The 17,473-nt window shown below is 45.3% G+C and overlaps 1 protein-coding gene across 3 annotated transcripts in view; it reads right to left on the reverse strand.

Moving 5' to 3' along the window:
* Nucleotides 1-16,988, reverse strand: part of AGBL1 (ATP/GTP binding protein like 1) — a 730,233-nt gene extending 713,245 nt beyond the window's left edge. For 2 of the 3 annotated variants that reach the window (XM_032342083.1, XM_032342084.1), the window contains exon 1: nt 16,600-16,903. In XM_032342083.1, coding sequence (XP_032197974.1) covers nt 16,600-16,650 — 51 coding nt within the window. In that variant the 5' untranslated portion in view covers nt 16,651-16,903. Of the gene's footprint in view, nt 1-16,599; nt 16,904-16,937 lie in introns of those variants that run through there. The other variant, XM_032342085.1, reaches the window with a different exon arrangement.
* Between the last annotated feature and the right edge of the window lie 485 nt (nt 16,989-17,473).

Consider the following 17,473-nt stretch of genomic DNA (forward strand, 5'->3'; position numbering starts at 1 on the left):
ATTTTATTTTTAAGATTTTATTTATTTATTTGACGGAGAGAGACAGAGATCACAAGTAACAGAGAGGCAGAGAGAGGGAGGGGGAAGAAGGCTCCCCGCTGAGCAGAGAGCCCGATGTGGGGCTCAATCTCAGGACTCCGGAATCATGACCAGAGCCGAAGGCAAACGCTTAACTGACTGAGCCACCCAGGTGCCCCTACTCCTTATTTTAAAGATGAGGAACTATGCCTCGGAGTGTTCAAGCCTTTGTCCAGATCACACAGTTGTTTAGCAGCAAAGGTAGGATTCAAACTTAGGTCTCCTGATGTCCTGTCTTATTAGTCATCATGCATCATAGATGATGCTGGTGGGCCTCCTGGGTCTCCCCCTCAGGACTGAGGCACACCTCTCCCCCACCCCCACCCAGAGGGAACCTTACTCATTGGCCCCTCTCATTCATCCCCCTCTGGGAATTGAGATGAGCTAGAGAGTCTCTAAGGACATGCCCCATATCTGGAAACAGCCTGTGTCCAACAATGGGTCCCCAATACTGGGGCAGAGGCATAAAGTCTCACCCACACGCTAAACAACAGGACAATTTCTAAAGGACCTTCTGAGTTCCAGAACTCCCTGAGAGATCAGCTGGAAATTTTGCTGTGACTACACTGGGGGTTGGACTTGTCCCTCTGTCCGATCCTGTTTCCTTGTTTCCCCCCGACGTGTGGACCCCAGACACGCTCCAGGAAACCTCCTGCAAGATCTCTGTCTTCAAATCTATTTCCCATGGAGCTTATAAAACATCATGTTTCCTATTTTAAAGGAAAACATAAAGTTACTTATCAGAATACCATATCATTAAAGGGAATAGTGCAAAGGCAAGTAAATAGAATACTTGAATTAGTTGTGACCAGATTAGAATTGATAACTCATTGCCAAAGTCTGCTATAAAGCTTAAATAGCAAAGAAACCAAATGGAGCATAATAGATAACATAAACGAGTTTGAGAGGATTTTTTGATCAGAAATAAATCATCGGACCGCAAACGAGAACTGCAACTTCAAACACAACGTCAGCTGTAGATTAAGTTCTACCTTTTGAAGTGGCAATTGCAAATACAGAGATTTGGTTATTTGAATGTTTATCTCCATCAGACAGTGATTTCCTAATATTGTTTTAAAGATATACTATTTTAAAAGAACTTCCGATGTAATTCTGAAAATGCAAAATGAAATAGAACATAAGGAAGTTTCCTCACCTGACAACCTCAACAAACAATCAAATACTTCTAGCTTTTGGGGAGCACAGACTTGAGTCAGGCACTGTGGCTGTTTTCAAGGAATGGAGAGCATCTTGATGGTTGGGGACTCTCTATCACGCTCCCTTTAAAGACCACTGCCTCATTCTGTCCTACCCTGCCAGGACTTCAGCTAAATGTAAGCTTAGACCTTCTCACTCTGTCTTCTTTGGCTCCTACCTGCCCTTCTGCATGTTCAATTCTTTCGACCTTTTGTGCTACGTTCTGGATAATTGCTGATGACCTGAATTTCAATTCTTTCTTTACTCAAGTCTGATCTGCAGTTGAACCCCCCTCCCCCACTGAGTTCTTCATTTTGTAATCGAAATTATTATTTTTCAGTTCAAGAATTTCCACTTGGTTCCTTTTCAGATCTTCATATATCACTTTCGATGGATTATAGTTCACTGCCAAATTTTTTACACTTGCCCTTACTCTCTCTGGATATAGTAACCAAAGCTCCCTTACATTCTGGGTCTGGTAATTCCAATTTCTGGAGCCCTGGTGGGTCTAACTCTGTCGTGTTATTTCTGCTGGTATTTACTTATACTGATTTATTTCCCTTGTGCCTAGTCTTCAAATTATTGGTAGAACTGATGCAAGACCTCGTGTGACATTTTCTTTCACTAACGAGATTTTAATTGGTACTTCCAGCCATACAGGGGCTCTAGAAATCTGAGACCACCTGTTCAATTCTGAAGATATTTCTGGGCCACCAAGATAAGGTAAAGAATGGCTCAACGTGAAAATTAGATAATGTCTAGTTCAATTTTACTTTTGGGAAGCAGGCCTTTGGGTATTAGCTCAAAAGCAAGGAGTAGTTGGCCAGGGTCCCCATTCTCGGCAAGTCCTATGTCTTAACTCTTGTTGTTCTAGGTGTGCAGAGCTACAGAATATACACACAACTCGGTCTTTCCAACCACACCTTCCAAAACAGTAAATGACTCCCAAGACAGAAGAGCCACAATTTTGCTCATCTCTCTGAGTTGCCCACCTCTCCTGACCTCAATACATTAAGTGTTCATTACCTTATTAGAATATTAAAGCTCTTTAGAAAAAGTATTCCTATTTTATCCACACTTTTTAACTGGGTCCAGTGCAAGGGTTGTTCTGAATTATCTAATCTATTCCTTAGGAGAAGAAGTTCATGGAAGGTTAGAGATTGTTTGAGATTCCCCTTCTTCCAGAAATATACGGGGTATGTTGTTATCTCTTCACTTTTAATAATGCCGTATAATCACTTGTTCCTATGTCGACCTGAGCAATCACATGGCACAGATTCTTATTCAAACTGTAGGCAAATCCTTTAAGATTTACGTGCTTGGTTAAAGTGTATACACAGGCTTGTCTAGGGAGAGGGTCTGCAACTTTCAGGAAATTCTCAAATGTATATCTGATTCCTCTTCGTGCTGTGTGTTCTCGGAGGACAATGAACAGGTCATATTTATTTTGGGATTCCCAATGCCTAATAAAAGTTTATTGAATAGACAAAGAACATCTAGAATACCAATATTTATAAAAAAGCAAAGAACAGATGATTTGAGAGTACAGAGGCTTGCAGGTTCAGAGGAGGGAGAGCTATCTACTCGGGTTATCAGAGAAGGGTGGTTTTTGGTTTTGGTTTTTTTTGGTTTTTGGTTTTTGGGGTTTGGTTTGTTTTTGTTTTTGTTTTGTTTTGTTTGGAAGGAAATTAACATTTCAGTTGATCCAGCAAAGGTATTTGTGATTTTCACAAGCATAGATCAGGAATGAAAGATATAGGACTAAGTCATGATTTGGAAGTAAGGATATTGTGCCCAGGGGTGCCGGGGTGGCTCAGTTGGTTGAGTGTCTGAGTTTGGCTCAGGTCATGATCTCAGGGTCCTGGAATCAAGCCCCATAATGAGCTCTCCACTTAAAGAGTCTGCTTCTCTCTCTCTCTCCCTCTCCCTCTCCTTCTGTCCCTCCCCCTGCTTGTGCTCTCTTTCTCTCTCAAATAAATGAATAAAAATCTTAAAAAAAAATAAAGAATATTATGCCCAGTTTGGAGGCATGAGGGAAATGACTTAATTGGACAGAGTTGTGGGGTTTCTCTTGTGCAATCAGAACTTGCCTCTACTGATCTGACTTTGGAGAGCTCCATGCCATGAAACAGACCCAAATAAACACTTTCGAAAAGTGAAACCTGAAATTATTTGCAAAAGTTTGTTCGTGCATTTGTCTGGGGAAAGTGTCTTTAGACTTCAATGCCATCAAAAAGTGAACTATGATACCCTGCTTCCAGGAATTAAAGAAAGAAAGAAAGAAAGAAAGAAAGAAAGAAAGAAAGAAAGAAAGAAAGAAAGATTGAGAATCACTGCCCTTTAGTTTTTTAAAAAAAGACTACATACAAATTAACAAAGGTGCATAGGTATAGCTGAACATACTACAGCTGCTGAGTCTTCTGATCTCCCTCCAGAGACTTGGAGTGATGCTAATAATGTGTTCTCAGCCAGTCACACCAGGATAGAATGGTCCATGGAGCAGAGGGGGACAGGTGTGACCACAGCATTCTGGATCTCATTCTTCCTGACATTAGTCGTTAGCATTTGGAAGACTTTCAACAGGATAGTGCCTGGCTGATAATATTCTGAGAATCTTGCCACCCATTACCTAGTACAGGCTCTGGCAAAAGAGAGTTGTTTAATAAATGAATGAACCATAACAAGAGAGTCATAATATAGCAAAGAAGCAGATGATATTGCTGGGAAATTCTCCTAGCACTGAAGTCTGAAAACCATCAAAACATAGAGGATGCTGGCCCAGGGGATTCAAATCTAACAGAAAATCAGTGGCAGCATCCAAAATCAACTCTGGCCTCCTGAAACCCAGCCAAGAAACCTTTTTGCGTTCATTTTAAAGAAACATTTATGTCAAATGTAAAGCTTCCAAATATTATGAAGCAGAACTCTATTGGATGCTACAGAACTGGGATCTTCCAGGAAAGAAATGTGAAAAACATAAATTTAACTGTTTTGCCACATACTGGTGAAGTGTGGTTTTGGAAGGGCAGCTCTTTGAAAGTAGGAACACTTAAGAAAAAGAGAAGGGAACAGGGTTAAATTGAAACATCATTAGGTGTAAAAGTGAGACCCTGGGGGAGAAATGTCTCGTGGACAAAAATAATCCATGAAAATTAAGAAGAGCACTTGTCATGATTGTTGAATTACTCTATCATACACCGGAAACCAATATAACAGTGCCTACAAAAACGGTAATAATAATCACCCATGAAAGAAGAGTTTGGTGAAGTTGACTACTGAAACGTAACATATCTAATATCAAACAAGAAAAAAACATAGAGTCAAATTCAAGTGAAACCCTAGAAGAAAATGCACTTCTCTTTATTTATATTATGACACATCCATATACTAAACTACTATATAATTACCACAAAATATTGAGCTGGGTCTATTGTGTGTTGGCTTGAAAGATGCTCAGCTATACCGATGTGTAGGAAAAGCAAACTGAACAACAGTGTGTTAAAATGATACAGACATAGTTACATAGTTGTAGAGACATACATATTTCTGCATGTATATAACCATCTAAAAAAATAGAGGGCAGACCCTTGCGGGGTTATCTTTTGGAGCAGGACTTGATGCGGGGCTGTGGAGGGTTACTCCCTATGATTTATATCTATGTGTTCATTAAATGTTTATAAGAATGAGCCTAATGGGTGTCTGGGTGGCTCAGTGGGTTAAGCCTCTGCCTTCGGCTCAGGTCATGATCTCAGGGTCCTGGGATTGAGCCCCGCATTGGGCTCTCTGCTGAGCGGGGAGCCTGCTTCCCTCACTCTCTCTCTGCCAGCCTCTCTGACTACTTGTGATCTCTCTTTCTCTGTGTCAAATAAATAAATAAAATCTTAAAAAAAAAGAATGAGCCTACATTACTTTTTTCATTTGATATTATTTAAGTATGGTTGATACACACTGTTACATAAGTTTCAGGTCTAAAACATAGTGATTCAGCCATTCTATACATTACCCAATGCTCTCCACATTCAGTGTAGTGACCATCTGTCACCATACAACATTATTACACTGTCATGGATTCTATTCCCTATGCTGTACCTTTCATCTCCATGACTTAAGCTTATTTTATAACTGGAAGTTTATACCTCTTAATATCCTTCAACTCCATCCCTCTTGTAATACCTCTTCAATCAGGAAAAAAATGTCTAGTGGTAAAAAGGACAGATCAAAGGAGAAGAGATGCTTCACCTGATTAAGAAACAGCGGTTAATTAATAGCAGTCTGGAGCCCGGCTGTCCCTGGGTTCGAATCCTGATTCTGCTACTTACAGGGAGCAAGCACCTTGTGTTCCTCATCTGTAAAATGAGGATAATAATTGTACCCCACTAGGAGTCTCGTGAGGTTGCCTGAAAACATACATGTAAAGTGCTTAGAATAATTCTTGGCATATAGTAAGAGCTCAGCAAATGTGGGAGCGGCTTGCAGCAAAAAACACTCCTTCAACTTTTATACCCATTTTTCTTCAAATATTATCATCATCTTTCTTTCTTCCTCAGTCCAAAATTTTAGCTTGTCATTTGGGAATCTTTTTCTTTTTAAGATTTTATTTATTTGAGGGAGAGACAGTGAGAGAGAGCGTGAGAGACGAGCAGGTTGCCGGGAGAAGCAGACTTTCTGTGGGGCTGGGAGCCTGAGGCAGGACTCGATCCTGAGACTCTGGGATCATGACCTGAGCCAAAGGCTGTTGCTTAACCAACTGAGCCACCCAGGTGCCCCTGGGGAATCTTTTTTCTTTAGAACATTACATATTTATGTATAGATATATAGATATAGATATAGATAGAAAGATAGATAGATATGTATGTATGATATATACCAGTATATATGAGGATTATAATATATATTTTATGATTTAATAGTGAAAGTCAAGGAGAAAAGGTGATTTGCTCATAACCCCTTTCTATTATGAAAAGTGAAAGATACCTGTATTGTCATAGGAACTAGTTGCATTAATTGGAGTCTTTAGAGGGACGGGATAAGGATGATTAGTATTCAGAAATGCAGGGCATTGAACTGTACTGATCGGTGGGATCCAGAGATTAGAGATGTTAACACCACTTGGGTTTGTTTGGGGTTTTTTTTCTGGCAGGATAGGGAGAGAATTCATTACTGACATTTATTGCAGATGCTGCCTTCTCCCCAAGTCCCTGAGGGAAAGTTTCATCAGATACCCCAACTGTGAAATCTGACCTTGCCTTTCATCTGAAACCTGAGACTAATGCCATCCTTATCACCACCTGGCATCCTGATCAGAAGCAGAATGGCTCTCTTGACCTCTAGGAAGAAACTTCTACTAAACCTCCATGTCTGCTTCTTATATTCTTTCTCCTTATTAAGGACCAGAATTCATATCTACTCCAGACCAGCGGACAGGCGGTGGAGTCATCAGCTAGTAGAATTCACTGAACAGAGGAATGACTCTAGGTCTCCCAAGGAATGACCTTTGCAGCCACTCAGATCAGAATAGTTTCAGCATGCCAGAGGTTGTTTCCAGACCAGGGGAAATTCGACCTTCACAGACTCACAGTGATTTAACATAGCATTGGCCTATGACTGTCATTTCCCAAATGTGTTCCATGTCTCCCTAATGTCCTGTGAGATACAAGTGGGATTTTGCCATAAAAATTATCTTGTCCCCAAGACAGTTTGAAAATGTTACATATTAAATCCCCAACTTAACATACCATGTACCATTTATTATTTGATTAACAAATATTTATTGAGCACCTACTATGATTTAGACAGTGCTTTAGGTAGTAGAGACAAGAAGTGAACAAGACACATGAGATTCCTACCCTGATGGAAGATGGAAGGGAGGACACAAAGAATATTATTATTCAGGGAATATAAGCTCTTTTTTCCCCCTAAAGATTTTATTTATTTGTCAGAGAGAGAGAGAGAGAGTCCAAGCAGAGGGAGGGGCAGGCAGAAGGTGAAGCAGGCTCCTCTCTGAGCAGAGAGCCCAATGGGGAACTCAATCCCAAAACCCTGGGACCATAACCCCAGCTGAAGGCAGAGGCTTAACCAATTGAGCCACCCAGGCGCCCCAGAGAATAGAAGTTCCATGTAGAGAGTCAAACCACAGAGAGGGGACCTTGTGGCCTGGCAGCTCTTTGAAAAACAGACATTTAAACTGAGAGCTGAAAGACACAAAGACTTGAAAAGATTTTAAGATTAATGATCTTTCAGTAAGGACCTCTAGTAAATTGATCATGACATTTCAAAACCATCTGTCCCTAAGACCCTCTGCAAGGGGAACACCTGTTGGGATCCCTGGGAAACTGGGAAATTGGTGTTCGATAGAACCTAGTTTGAGAAGTGCAGGCTTAACCATATCCTGAGCCGGTAGGGCTGTGGGATGCGAGCAACAACAACAGAACCGCCACCTGTGAGGCTGACAAATGCTGTGGAAATGACCTCGGAAGCCCATGCCCAGAGGGCTGACGGACACAGCCACTGCCTCCACCGATCCCTGGAGCAGAGAAGGCGACAGCAGCAGAAAGGACTCGGGACACGACTTCTGAACTGGGCACGTCAGGTTCTGTAAGACTCACCCCCAGAGGGACCCTGACATCCAGAGCATCATTCGATCTGCTGCCTTGGCAAGAAGGGCAGTCTAGGGGCAGAGCGGGACACCCAGGGAAGAGGAGGGGAGGTCCCCCGTGGCATTTTGCGGCTACTGACATACCAGGCTTGTGACAGAAGGCCTCCAGACCAGGGGTCGGCAAACTGCTGCCCACCGGCCAAACCCAGCCCCCTGCCTGCTTTTGCACGTAAAGATTTCCTAGAACACAGTCATGCCTGTCTACACCATCTACTTCTATATCATCCACAGCTGCAGCAGCGGCAAGATTAAGAAGTTGTGACAGAGACCCTGTGGCCCACAAATCCTCAAAAATTTGCTCCCTGGTCCTGGCCGAGTTTGCTGACCTCTGCTCTAGGCACTCATTCTTCATCCTCTTGGCCAGTCTTTCCAGCCTTGTGGGGACAGTCGCTATCCTCCCCAGGGATGCCCAGTGCCAGGCAGGGGGAGGAGGTCCTTCATTTTCCCAGCAGGCACACCTGTTCAGAATCTTCTCGATGCCCTTCCTTGCCCTCAGAGAGTCAATATAGCTGGCGACTGACACCCAGCAATACCACTGATGTCAGAGTCCGTCACTCAAATCCCAGCGATGCCCCCCCTCTCACTTTGTGACAGAGGGAAACTTGTCAAGCTCTCCAATCTTTTAGTGCTTTAAAATGAGGATAAGGATACTGCCTGCCTCTTAGGGTTGCTGCAAGGATTAAATGAGAAAAGGCATTTGAGGAATGAATTTGCATGGCTCCCAACTGTTCAATAGAAGTTAGTTATTATTTGAACTAGTACCATGAGAGGGATCACACAGGGGGAGCCAAACCCACAGAACAGGAAGCTGACAAGGTCCCTCCCCGCAAAACATCTCAAGTCACCTCCAGCATGCGCACCGATACTCACAAAAACACGTACTAGAATGTTCCCAGCAGCGATGTTTGTTAGAACCCAGAAAAGGAAACTATCCCTGATACCATCAACTCTAGAAAGGACAGATCAATCATGGTCTATTCCTACAACAAGCAATGGTCTGCAGCACGGAGAACGGGAATGATCTCCAACTACAGGCAGCCACATAGAGGAAGCTCACAGGGCTGAGTCGGACGAGCGAGACACAAAGCAGGCTGGCAGCAGGGTTCCATTGATGTAAGTACAGAGGGTGTAAGACTCATCTGTGGTGTAGAAACCAGGCTGCGTGGCTAGCTGCTAGCTAGCATCTACACTGCGAGAACAGTGACTAAAGGGAGAGAAGGGGGTGTTCTGGGATGCTGAGAGTTCCCCGTTACTCCATCTGGGTCCTAGTGACAGGGATGGATTCAGTTTGCAAAAATTTATTTAAAAAAGGAAAGAAAGTGGGGAGGGAAGAAAGAGGGGAGGCAGGGAAGGAAAGAAAAAATATGTATTGAGTACATACTCCCCATGATGCTGTTTGTTTCCGTGTCCTTCGTTCCCCTTATTGTTTCGTTCCCAGAAGCTCTTCTATTATTAATCTCTGCCTCATCCTACACACCCATGACAGCCTGGTTTGGAGATCTATCACTTTGAAGTAATATTCGCTCCGTGGAAAAGTACAGATCCCACAGACCTCCCAACTTCCTTCATTTCAGGTTTAGCAAAAAGGATCTGGAGGTGACCCCCGAGAAGATGCATTTCTCTGTGCCCATTTCTGAAAGATGAAGAGACCCCCCACCCCACCCCCAGCCGTACTCAGAGCTGCCCGTGCCACTCTCACAGACTCAGTAATTGGTAACACAGACCAGATTCCCCTCCTGGGTTCCATACTTCCCCAGTTCCCAGGGCTCAGACTGAGACCGTTCAGCTTTTGTAAGAATGCGTCCATGTGGAAACATCACACTAGGTGAAGTAAGCCAGACTCAAAGGACAAGTACTGTGCGATTTCCATTCAAATGAAGAACCTGGAACAGTCGAATTCAGAGACAGAAAGTAGAAGGCTGATGGCCAAGGGCTGGGGGAAGGGGAGAGGGAAATCAGTGTTTAATGGGCACCAAGTTTCAGTATGGGGACTTGAAAAAGTTCTGGCGATGGATGGTGGTGACGGTCACTCGACAATGTGAAATTGTTTAACGCCACTGATCTCTACACTTAGGAATTATTAAAATGGTGAATTTCACACAACAAATACTTTACCACAATTTTTTTTAAAAAGCGGCTCCAGTTTTAGTAACAGTAAATTGTGGAGTAAATGTTGCCAGGTTACAGATTCCTAATGTGGGTACGGGTCTCTAAGTTGGTCATTTGCTTCAACATGTTACCAGTAATGTGAATTTTTTTTTTAATCAGAAACATTTCATTTCTGTGTGACCTTATTTTAAACTACCCCACTTGTTTTGTTTGTTAGTTTCGAGTTTTTATTTAAGTTCTAGTTAGGTAACATATCGGGGAATATTGGTTTCAGGAGTAGAATTTACTGATCAACATTCAGTGTTCATTACACCGAGTGCCCTCCTTTGTCCCCATCACCCATCTAGCCTGCCCCCCACCTGCCTCCCTCCATCAACCCTCAGCTGGTTCTCTACAGTTAAGAGTCTCTTATGGTTTGCCTCCCTTTCTTTTCTTTTTCCTTCCCCTATGTTCATCTGTTTTGTTACTTAAATTCCACATATGAGTGAAATCATATGGTATTTGTGTTTCTCTGACTGACTTCTTTCACTTGGTATAATACACTACAGTTCCATCCATGTCCTTGCGAATGGCAACATTTCATCCTTTTGATGGTTGCGTAATACTCCACTGCAGTTATATACACCACATCTTCTCTATCCATTCATCAGTTGATGGACTTTGGGGCTCTTTCCATAATTTGACTATTGTTGATAAGGCTGCTACGAACATCTGGGTGCAGGTGCCCCTTCGAATCAGTATTTTCATCGAGGATAGGACTTTTCAACTCAACGCTGGTCTTTGAGTATACCATGTTATCAGAGCCACTTTGACACAAGAACATTTGAATGCTGCTTCTCAAATAATTTGTTTCTTCCAAATAAAAAAAAAAGAAAGAAAAAGAGAAAATATTTAAAACAGTGTTCCTCCCCCAAACCCTGAGCCTCCGTTCATCCCAGGCTTTCCCCCTGAGGTGGGATTAGGAATGGGGAGAGGCTCAGTGTGGGGTGAGGTGTAGGGTTGAAAAAAGCAAAAGGAAAGGTCTGCAGGTTAGGGCTGGAGGCTAGGGACAGGGGTAGGAATAAGATGAGGAACAGAAGGCAGGTCAGAGATGGGGTGGTTATGGGGAACATGTCACATTACCTGACAAGAAAAAAACGGATGCGATCATGTCAAAAGACCCCCCTGTCCAAATTTCTTTAGAACTCTTGTCTTGGCTGACTCGCCTATGGCCCCCACCACCTGGATTTAGGGACAGGAAGACATTCCCAAGGACCTGGTTAGATCTGAAGCTTGCACTCAAGATTTTCCAACATTTAGACAAACTTCCATTTCTATTTCCTTTCTTCCCCATCATAAACTTCCAGTTTTACTCAAACTTAGTGCCATGGCAAGTCCTGAAACCTCTCCACACTCTCCTGACACGAGGAAGATCACCGCGTACTCTCCCTAATGTGGGAACCACCCCTTTCCCTGCTGAAATCTGACCCATTTTCTGAGGCCTTCTCTGAACCTCCAGCCAGGAGGAGTTTCTTCTCCCAACTTCCGTAGAATTTGCTTTTGATATTTACATTTACCATTGCATTCGTCACATGCAGACTTGCTCTACAAACCTTTTCATTCCTTACCTTTTCACATGAATGCTACGTTTTCATGAGAGCAGGGACTGTGCTTAATTACAGTAATTATTAGCTATTGGGTGCATACCACCATGCTCATATTTTACATGCATTTTTATCTAAACCTATAATAAGCCCATGGGTCAGTACTATAATTCTTGTTTCACAGATTAAAAAAAAAAAATTTCAGTAAAGAATAGTTTAGTAGTTTGTCCTGGGGCACAAAAGTTTTGAATGACTGAGCCAAGAGGCAAAGACCTTCTCAATACATCATCCTACCAAATAGTCTCCTCTGATCTCTTTGAGCACATAGAAGCTATGGATGGATGGATGGATGGACGGATGGATGGATGGATGAACATATAGAAGGATGGATGGATAGATGGGTCAAGAGATGGACAGAGGGATGGATATTGAAAATATCTAATTGACCCAAATCAAAAGTGTTACCTTCCCTTATCAAGAGTTATTTATCCACATAACAAATAAGATATAGAAGGTTTTAGTTCTAAATAAGCTTCTCTCTTTCATTCAGAACCCACATCCCCTCAACCTTCAGGTTCTATCAGGCCAAGGTCGTGCCCTCAAAATAAAGAATGAGTGGGCATTCCCTAGGTCATGTAAGAACCACAGACCACTGGAAGGACTTCGGATTGACAAGATCCACTTCCTGTCCTTCCTCTAGGGATCTTCTAGGTTTCTCTCATGAACCCTTGGGAGTCAGTGGTCTCGTCTAGAAGATAGAAAAACCATACCTCCCTCACAGGTGGCAGAGAGAGGTGTGAAGTCACGAGCGAAAAACTTGGCATAGAGAGGACCCTTAATAGATGTTCGTTTTGTTCCAATCTCTAATTCCGAAGAACTTAAGGAACAGTGACAGCAACAGGTCCTGGAAAAACAAAGCACCAAATAAAGGCTTCTCCCCACTCCAAGCTCAACATCCGCCTCCACGCCTCCATTCCCTTCATTCTCCAGTTTGACTGGCACCAACTCACTCCTCAGACACTGACAGAGGCTAACTCTTGCCAATTCTGTCCCTTTCTCATTTGGCACTTGTCCTTATGGGATTTTCTTTTTCTTTGCTTCTGCTTATGCTTGAAATTAAAACAGACTTCAGTTTCTTTTCCCGTTTGTGTTGAGGCTGAAATAGGGCTCTGCAAATCCCTCCATCTCAGACTCCCCAAGAGAGCATTTCTGGGATCTCTAAAGGTCTACACGGTGCTTTCTACCTAAAGTCCTCTTGTTTTGTCCAAACCTTTTTGTTTATGTCCAGGGGGAAGTCTCAGTTTCCACTCCACCTGGCCCTATGGATGTACAATACATGGATATTCCCACATCCTCCATGGAGAATTCCAGAAAGGACATTTTCAAGCAGATCTTTTAGAAACAAAACCCCTAAGCATTATGAATGAAACATATCCATCACCGTTTTTTCACTCATCACTTCTTCTCAGCCCAGGGGCTGAAATCACCTGTTACTATCTTGCAAATCCTTGGAGGAAGAAGTCCAAGGGAGAAAGAAAAGTTGTGGTCCCATCTGGGTTTTCTACTATCTAAGCTTAATGCTAAATCGAGGCAGGAAGCTTCACATCCTACAGTCTGACTCTCAATCCATAATAGATAAGGTTCCTGGAGCCCAGGTCGAGAAAAAAGGAGCTCACGATGCACATTTTGGCAAAGACGCAGACTTTGGTTTCAGAGTGAGCAGCTAGAACATAAAATGATAAAGTACAAATGCAAACAGAAAACTGTGTCCCCATCGCGGCTCAGAGCGCGCCAAAGCTGACCGAGTAATTATACATTTTTCATGTGTTGATAAGGGAGTTAATTGGCACATTGTGGGACGCGGGCGGGTGAGGACTCGCGGCATCGGAGCTGGCGCGGAGCCCACTTCCTGCTACCCTGGCAGCTCCCCATCTTCCCCATTAGCTCAAACCCCGCGGAGAGACGAGAGCAGGACAGACTGAGACACCTTCCTTTTTTTTCCGACTATGTCGGAGTTCACCCAGGAAGCAGAGCAGGGCAAGTTGAAGAACAGGGGAGGCAAGCGTTCCCAGCTTCTCCAGTGGGCGCTCGACCAGGGAAATCATAAAAAGTACAGTCGTTGGAACAGTCGACTGTTCAACAGTCGTTCCCCACTTATAGTTTATAAACCCTTGTCAAATGGATTTTCTTAATCCTCGCGCAAGGCCCTGAGGAACGTTATTATTGTCCCCCTTTTACAGACACAGAAACGAAGGGACTTGCCGAAGGACATACAGCTGGGAAGTGCCAGAAATGGGGACAGGATCCCGTCCTCTGTCTCTGACACCTGCTCTGGGGGCTGTCTCTCCCTCACTCAGGCCCCCGAGACGCAATCTGATTTTCTGCCTCAAACCCAAGCTGTGAGTCGGGGACTTGGAAAACATCTGGGTGAAAATCTGATTCTCATACTTTCAGGACAGAGGTAACCTGCATTTCAACTGAGGTGGGAAAAATCATTTCCCCCTTTCCTGTTTGCGCAATGAAAGGGAATCTGCGGAAATGGATGATTTCTTCATGACCCCTTTTATTTTGTTATTGTGTCCCAAAGAGGCAGAAGGGGCGATATTCTTCGGTGAGGTTTTCTACTCTCCTACCATGGGGACCTCTGTCAGCCTTGTGCTTGCTTTGTCTGTCTGTTCGCCTTCTCTCTCTCTCTCTCCTTTCCCTTGGCAATGTTCTGGGGTGCTCCCGAAAGACACAAGGAACTCACCATTCACATTCTGCTCACGTGTAACCACTGTCTTCCTCAGAGGTCTGAGAAGCAATACAAAGCCTTCTATCACCTTTGTGCACAAGGAAGGAGGGACGGCCTTGAGTTAGTAAGAGCTTTGGGATTCCCCCGTGGAAAGAATTTTGGCAAAACATTTCTCAGGAACCCAGCGTCTCCTGAGCGTCAAACCCATAGCGAAATGTCATTCCACAGAGTATCCCTGTTCTCTTTTTTTTTTTTTTTTAAGATTTTATTTATTTATCAGAGAGAGGGTGGTGGGAGAGAGCAAGCACAGGCAGACAGAATGGCAGGCAGAGGCAGAGGGAGAAGCAGGCTCCCTGCTGAGCAAGGAGCCCGATGTGGGACTCGATCCCAGGACGCCGGGATCATGACCTGAGCCGAAGGCAGCTGCTTAACCAACTGAGCCACCCAGGCGTCCCACTGTTCTCTTTTTTTAAAGTATGTCAGACCTCTGACATCCGCTGGCAAGATGGGAACAGGGCTGGTGGAGGCACTTGGAGAGGGCTGGGCCAGGAAGCCAAACCAATTCAACCGCTAGATTCTGATCAGTGAGGCGCACAGGGGAAGCATGTTCCGGTTATTTTAATGTTCTGGTTAATTGGGAACTAAGTAGGGTATATTGAACATAATTAAATCTTTCTTTGATGATTGAGAATCTTGCGTTGCCCTGGAGCGATCATTCTAAATATCAATTACAAATCCCCACTGGTGGGAAATACAGGAGATTGAACCTGCCCAAATGCAAATTTATTTTGAGGTCCACTCCCACCCCCAACCCTTCTAAAACGCATTCTTGCCTTTTATACATCAGAGAGAAGGGGTCAAGAGACACCAAGTCTACCGGATATGGGAGTTCTTTGGTGGGCGTCCCAGTTTCTCTATTAGGTAGTTTCATGACCTTTGGGGAAGCTGTTTTACTTCCCAGACTCGGTTTCTTTGTCTTCTGGAAAGCGGAATTTATTGGTACTTAATTTTTTTAAAAGATTTTATTTATTTATTTGACACAGAGAGACAGATCACAAGCAGGCAGAGAGGCAAGCAGAGAAAGCAGGGAAGCAGGCTCCCCACTGAGCAGAGAGCCCGAAGTGGGGCTTGATCCCAGGACCCTGAGATCATGACCTGAGCTGAAGGCAGAGGCTTAACTCACTGAGCCACCCAGGCGCCCCGTATTGGTACTTAAATTTTTTAAGATACAGATTTCCTTAAGGATCAGAGGAAAACTAAGACAGCTTTTCATAGAAGGGTAAGAGGAACGTCAATACAAAACATTTACCTTCTGAATCAGGGAATGGGGTCCCAGGGCCCCTAAAGCCTGTCCCCTTGTGAGGTCCGTCCATGGACTTCAGGTCTAGAATGCTGTAGCAAAAGACCTCTTCAGCCCCCGTGGGGCATCCCCTGCCCCGGGTTAAGTGCGAGCATCTACCCGAGCCTTAAAGCGAAGGTTCTGGGCCTTAGCTGCGTGTGGAGTCCTCTGAGGGAGTTTTCAAGCTTCCGGGGCTCAGGTCGCTCCCCAGACTAATCAAATCCAAATTTGGCCAAGTGGGTACCAGACGCCCCCATTTTTTAACACCCTGCAGGTGATTCTAGCACACAGACACTTTTGCAGACTACTATTCTAGGACAAGAATTCTTCAAATCAGGAATGAACAGGATCCCCCAGAAGGAGACAGATTCCCAGGCCCCGTCCCTGGTGATTCTGATCCCTTCTGGCCACATCCCACCTGGGAAGACGCAGGCTTCGCATGCATCCTAGGCAGTCCTGCTGCAGACCCCCCTCTGGGGCCCCTGCAATAACCATGGAGCAGGAGAAGCCCACAGGAGTCCTCTCCCCTGCTCCCCTTTTGTTCCAGGCTTTTCTAGGTGTTGCTGGCAGGGCTCCTGCCAGGTCTTCATTTGTCATACAGACATTTTCTCCATCTTTCCCACCTCTAGCAAACCCAGGTCCTTCAGCCCAAGCCTCTCATCCCACCAGGTTCAATAATTTAAGCAGACACGCTCATTGACACAGTCGTTGTTAATATTTAAAGATCACAGCATCACTTAGGTCAGCCTCAAGGTGAGAGCTGCTGCTGGCTCCCGGGCTCCGCTGTCCCTGGTTAGCAAACTGGCCACCGGTGCCAGAGGGGACGGCGGGAGCACAGCCCCGAGGCAGGCTGGCCAGCAGAGCCCCAGCCTGCTGGGCCGCACCCCCCTCCACCTCTTCCTACCTGAAGCGTGCGCAGCAGGACCTGAAGCCCGCTGGCTTCCTGGTCGGCCATCCCCTCGCTGGGTCCCGGGGCAGCGGCTGCCTGTGGCCAGATCGGAGCTAGAGGGAGGCAGCGGCTGCCAGGCTGACCTCGCTGCCCACCTCGCGGGAGACGGCTGCACGGTCGCTCAGCTGCACATGGTGCTGCGTGTGAAGTCACCGTGGTGCAACCCTAGACCTCGGCTCGGGTGCAAAGGCCCCCCGACTCCCACTGTGGGGATTAGGTGAGCCCCGGGCTGGGGAGGGCTGAGCATTTGGGCGCGGGGGTGGAGAGGGCACTAGCGTGAGTCACTCACCCACCTCCAGGCCCACGCAGGAGCCACCCTGGACGGCTGACAGGCATTCCCAGCTGACCTGGTCAGACTCCCTGCAGAGGCTCGCTCGGCCCTCCCCGCTCGTCCCCTCCCTTTATTTTGGTCTGTTGCCGGCTCCCGGGTAACAGGAGACCCAAGAGTGCTTGCACAACCGTGCGGGCAGGGCACTGAAGCCCAGGGCCCCCTGAGGTCCCAGGCTCAGGAACTGCAACGCTGGCCCAGAGGCAAATAAGCACAGGACATCTTCTCCCAGCAGGGTCCCTTGCGTAACCTGCTAAATTTCACCGGCTCCCTGGGGGGCCATACTGTTAGCACCGCATCTTCGTTTCACAAATGACCAAAGCGAGGTGTGGGGAACAGCTCGCAGAGAGGCAAGCTGGCCCCCGAAGCTGGGCACTCACCGTGACACCACCCGGCCTCTTGCTGCCACAAGCACGTGATCCAGGTAATGGAGCTCCGCGAGGTGGCCTGGGCTGAGTCTCCTCGAGACCAGGGCAGGATCCATGACCTCTTTCTGGGCCT

This window comes from Mustela erminea, chromosome 5 (genome assembly GCF_009829155.1).
Source record: "Mustela erminea isolate mMusErm1 chromosome 5, mMusErm1.Pri, whole genome shotgun sequence".
NCBI lineage: Eukaryota > Metazoa > Chordata > Mammalia > Carnivora > Mustelidae > Mustela > Mustela erminea.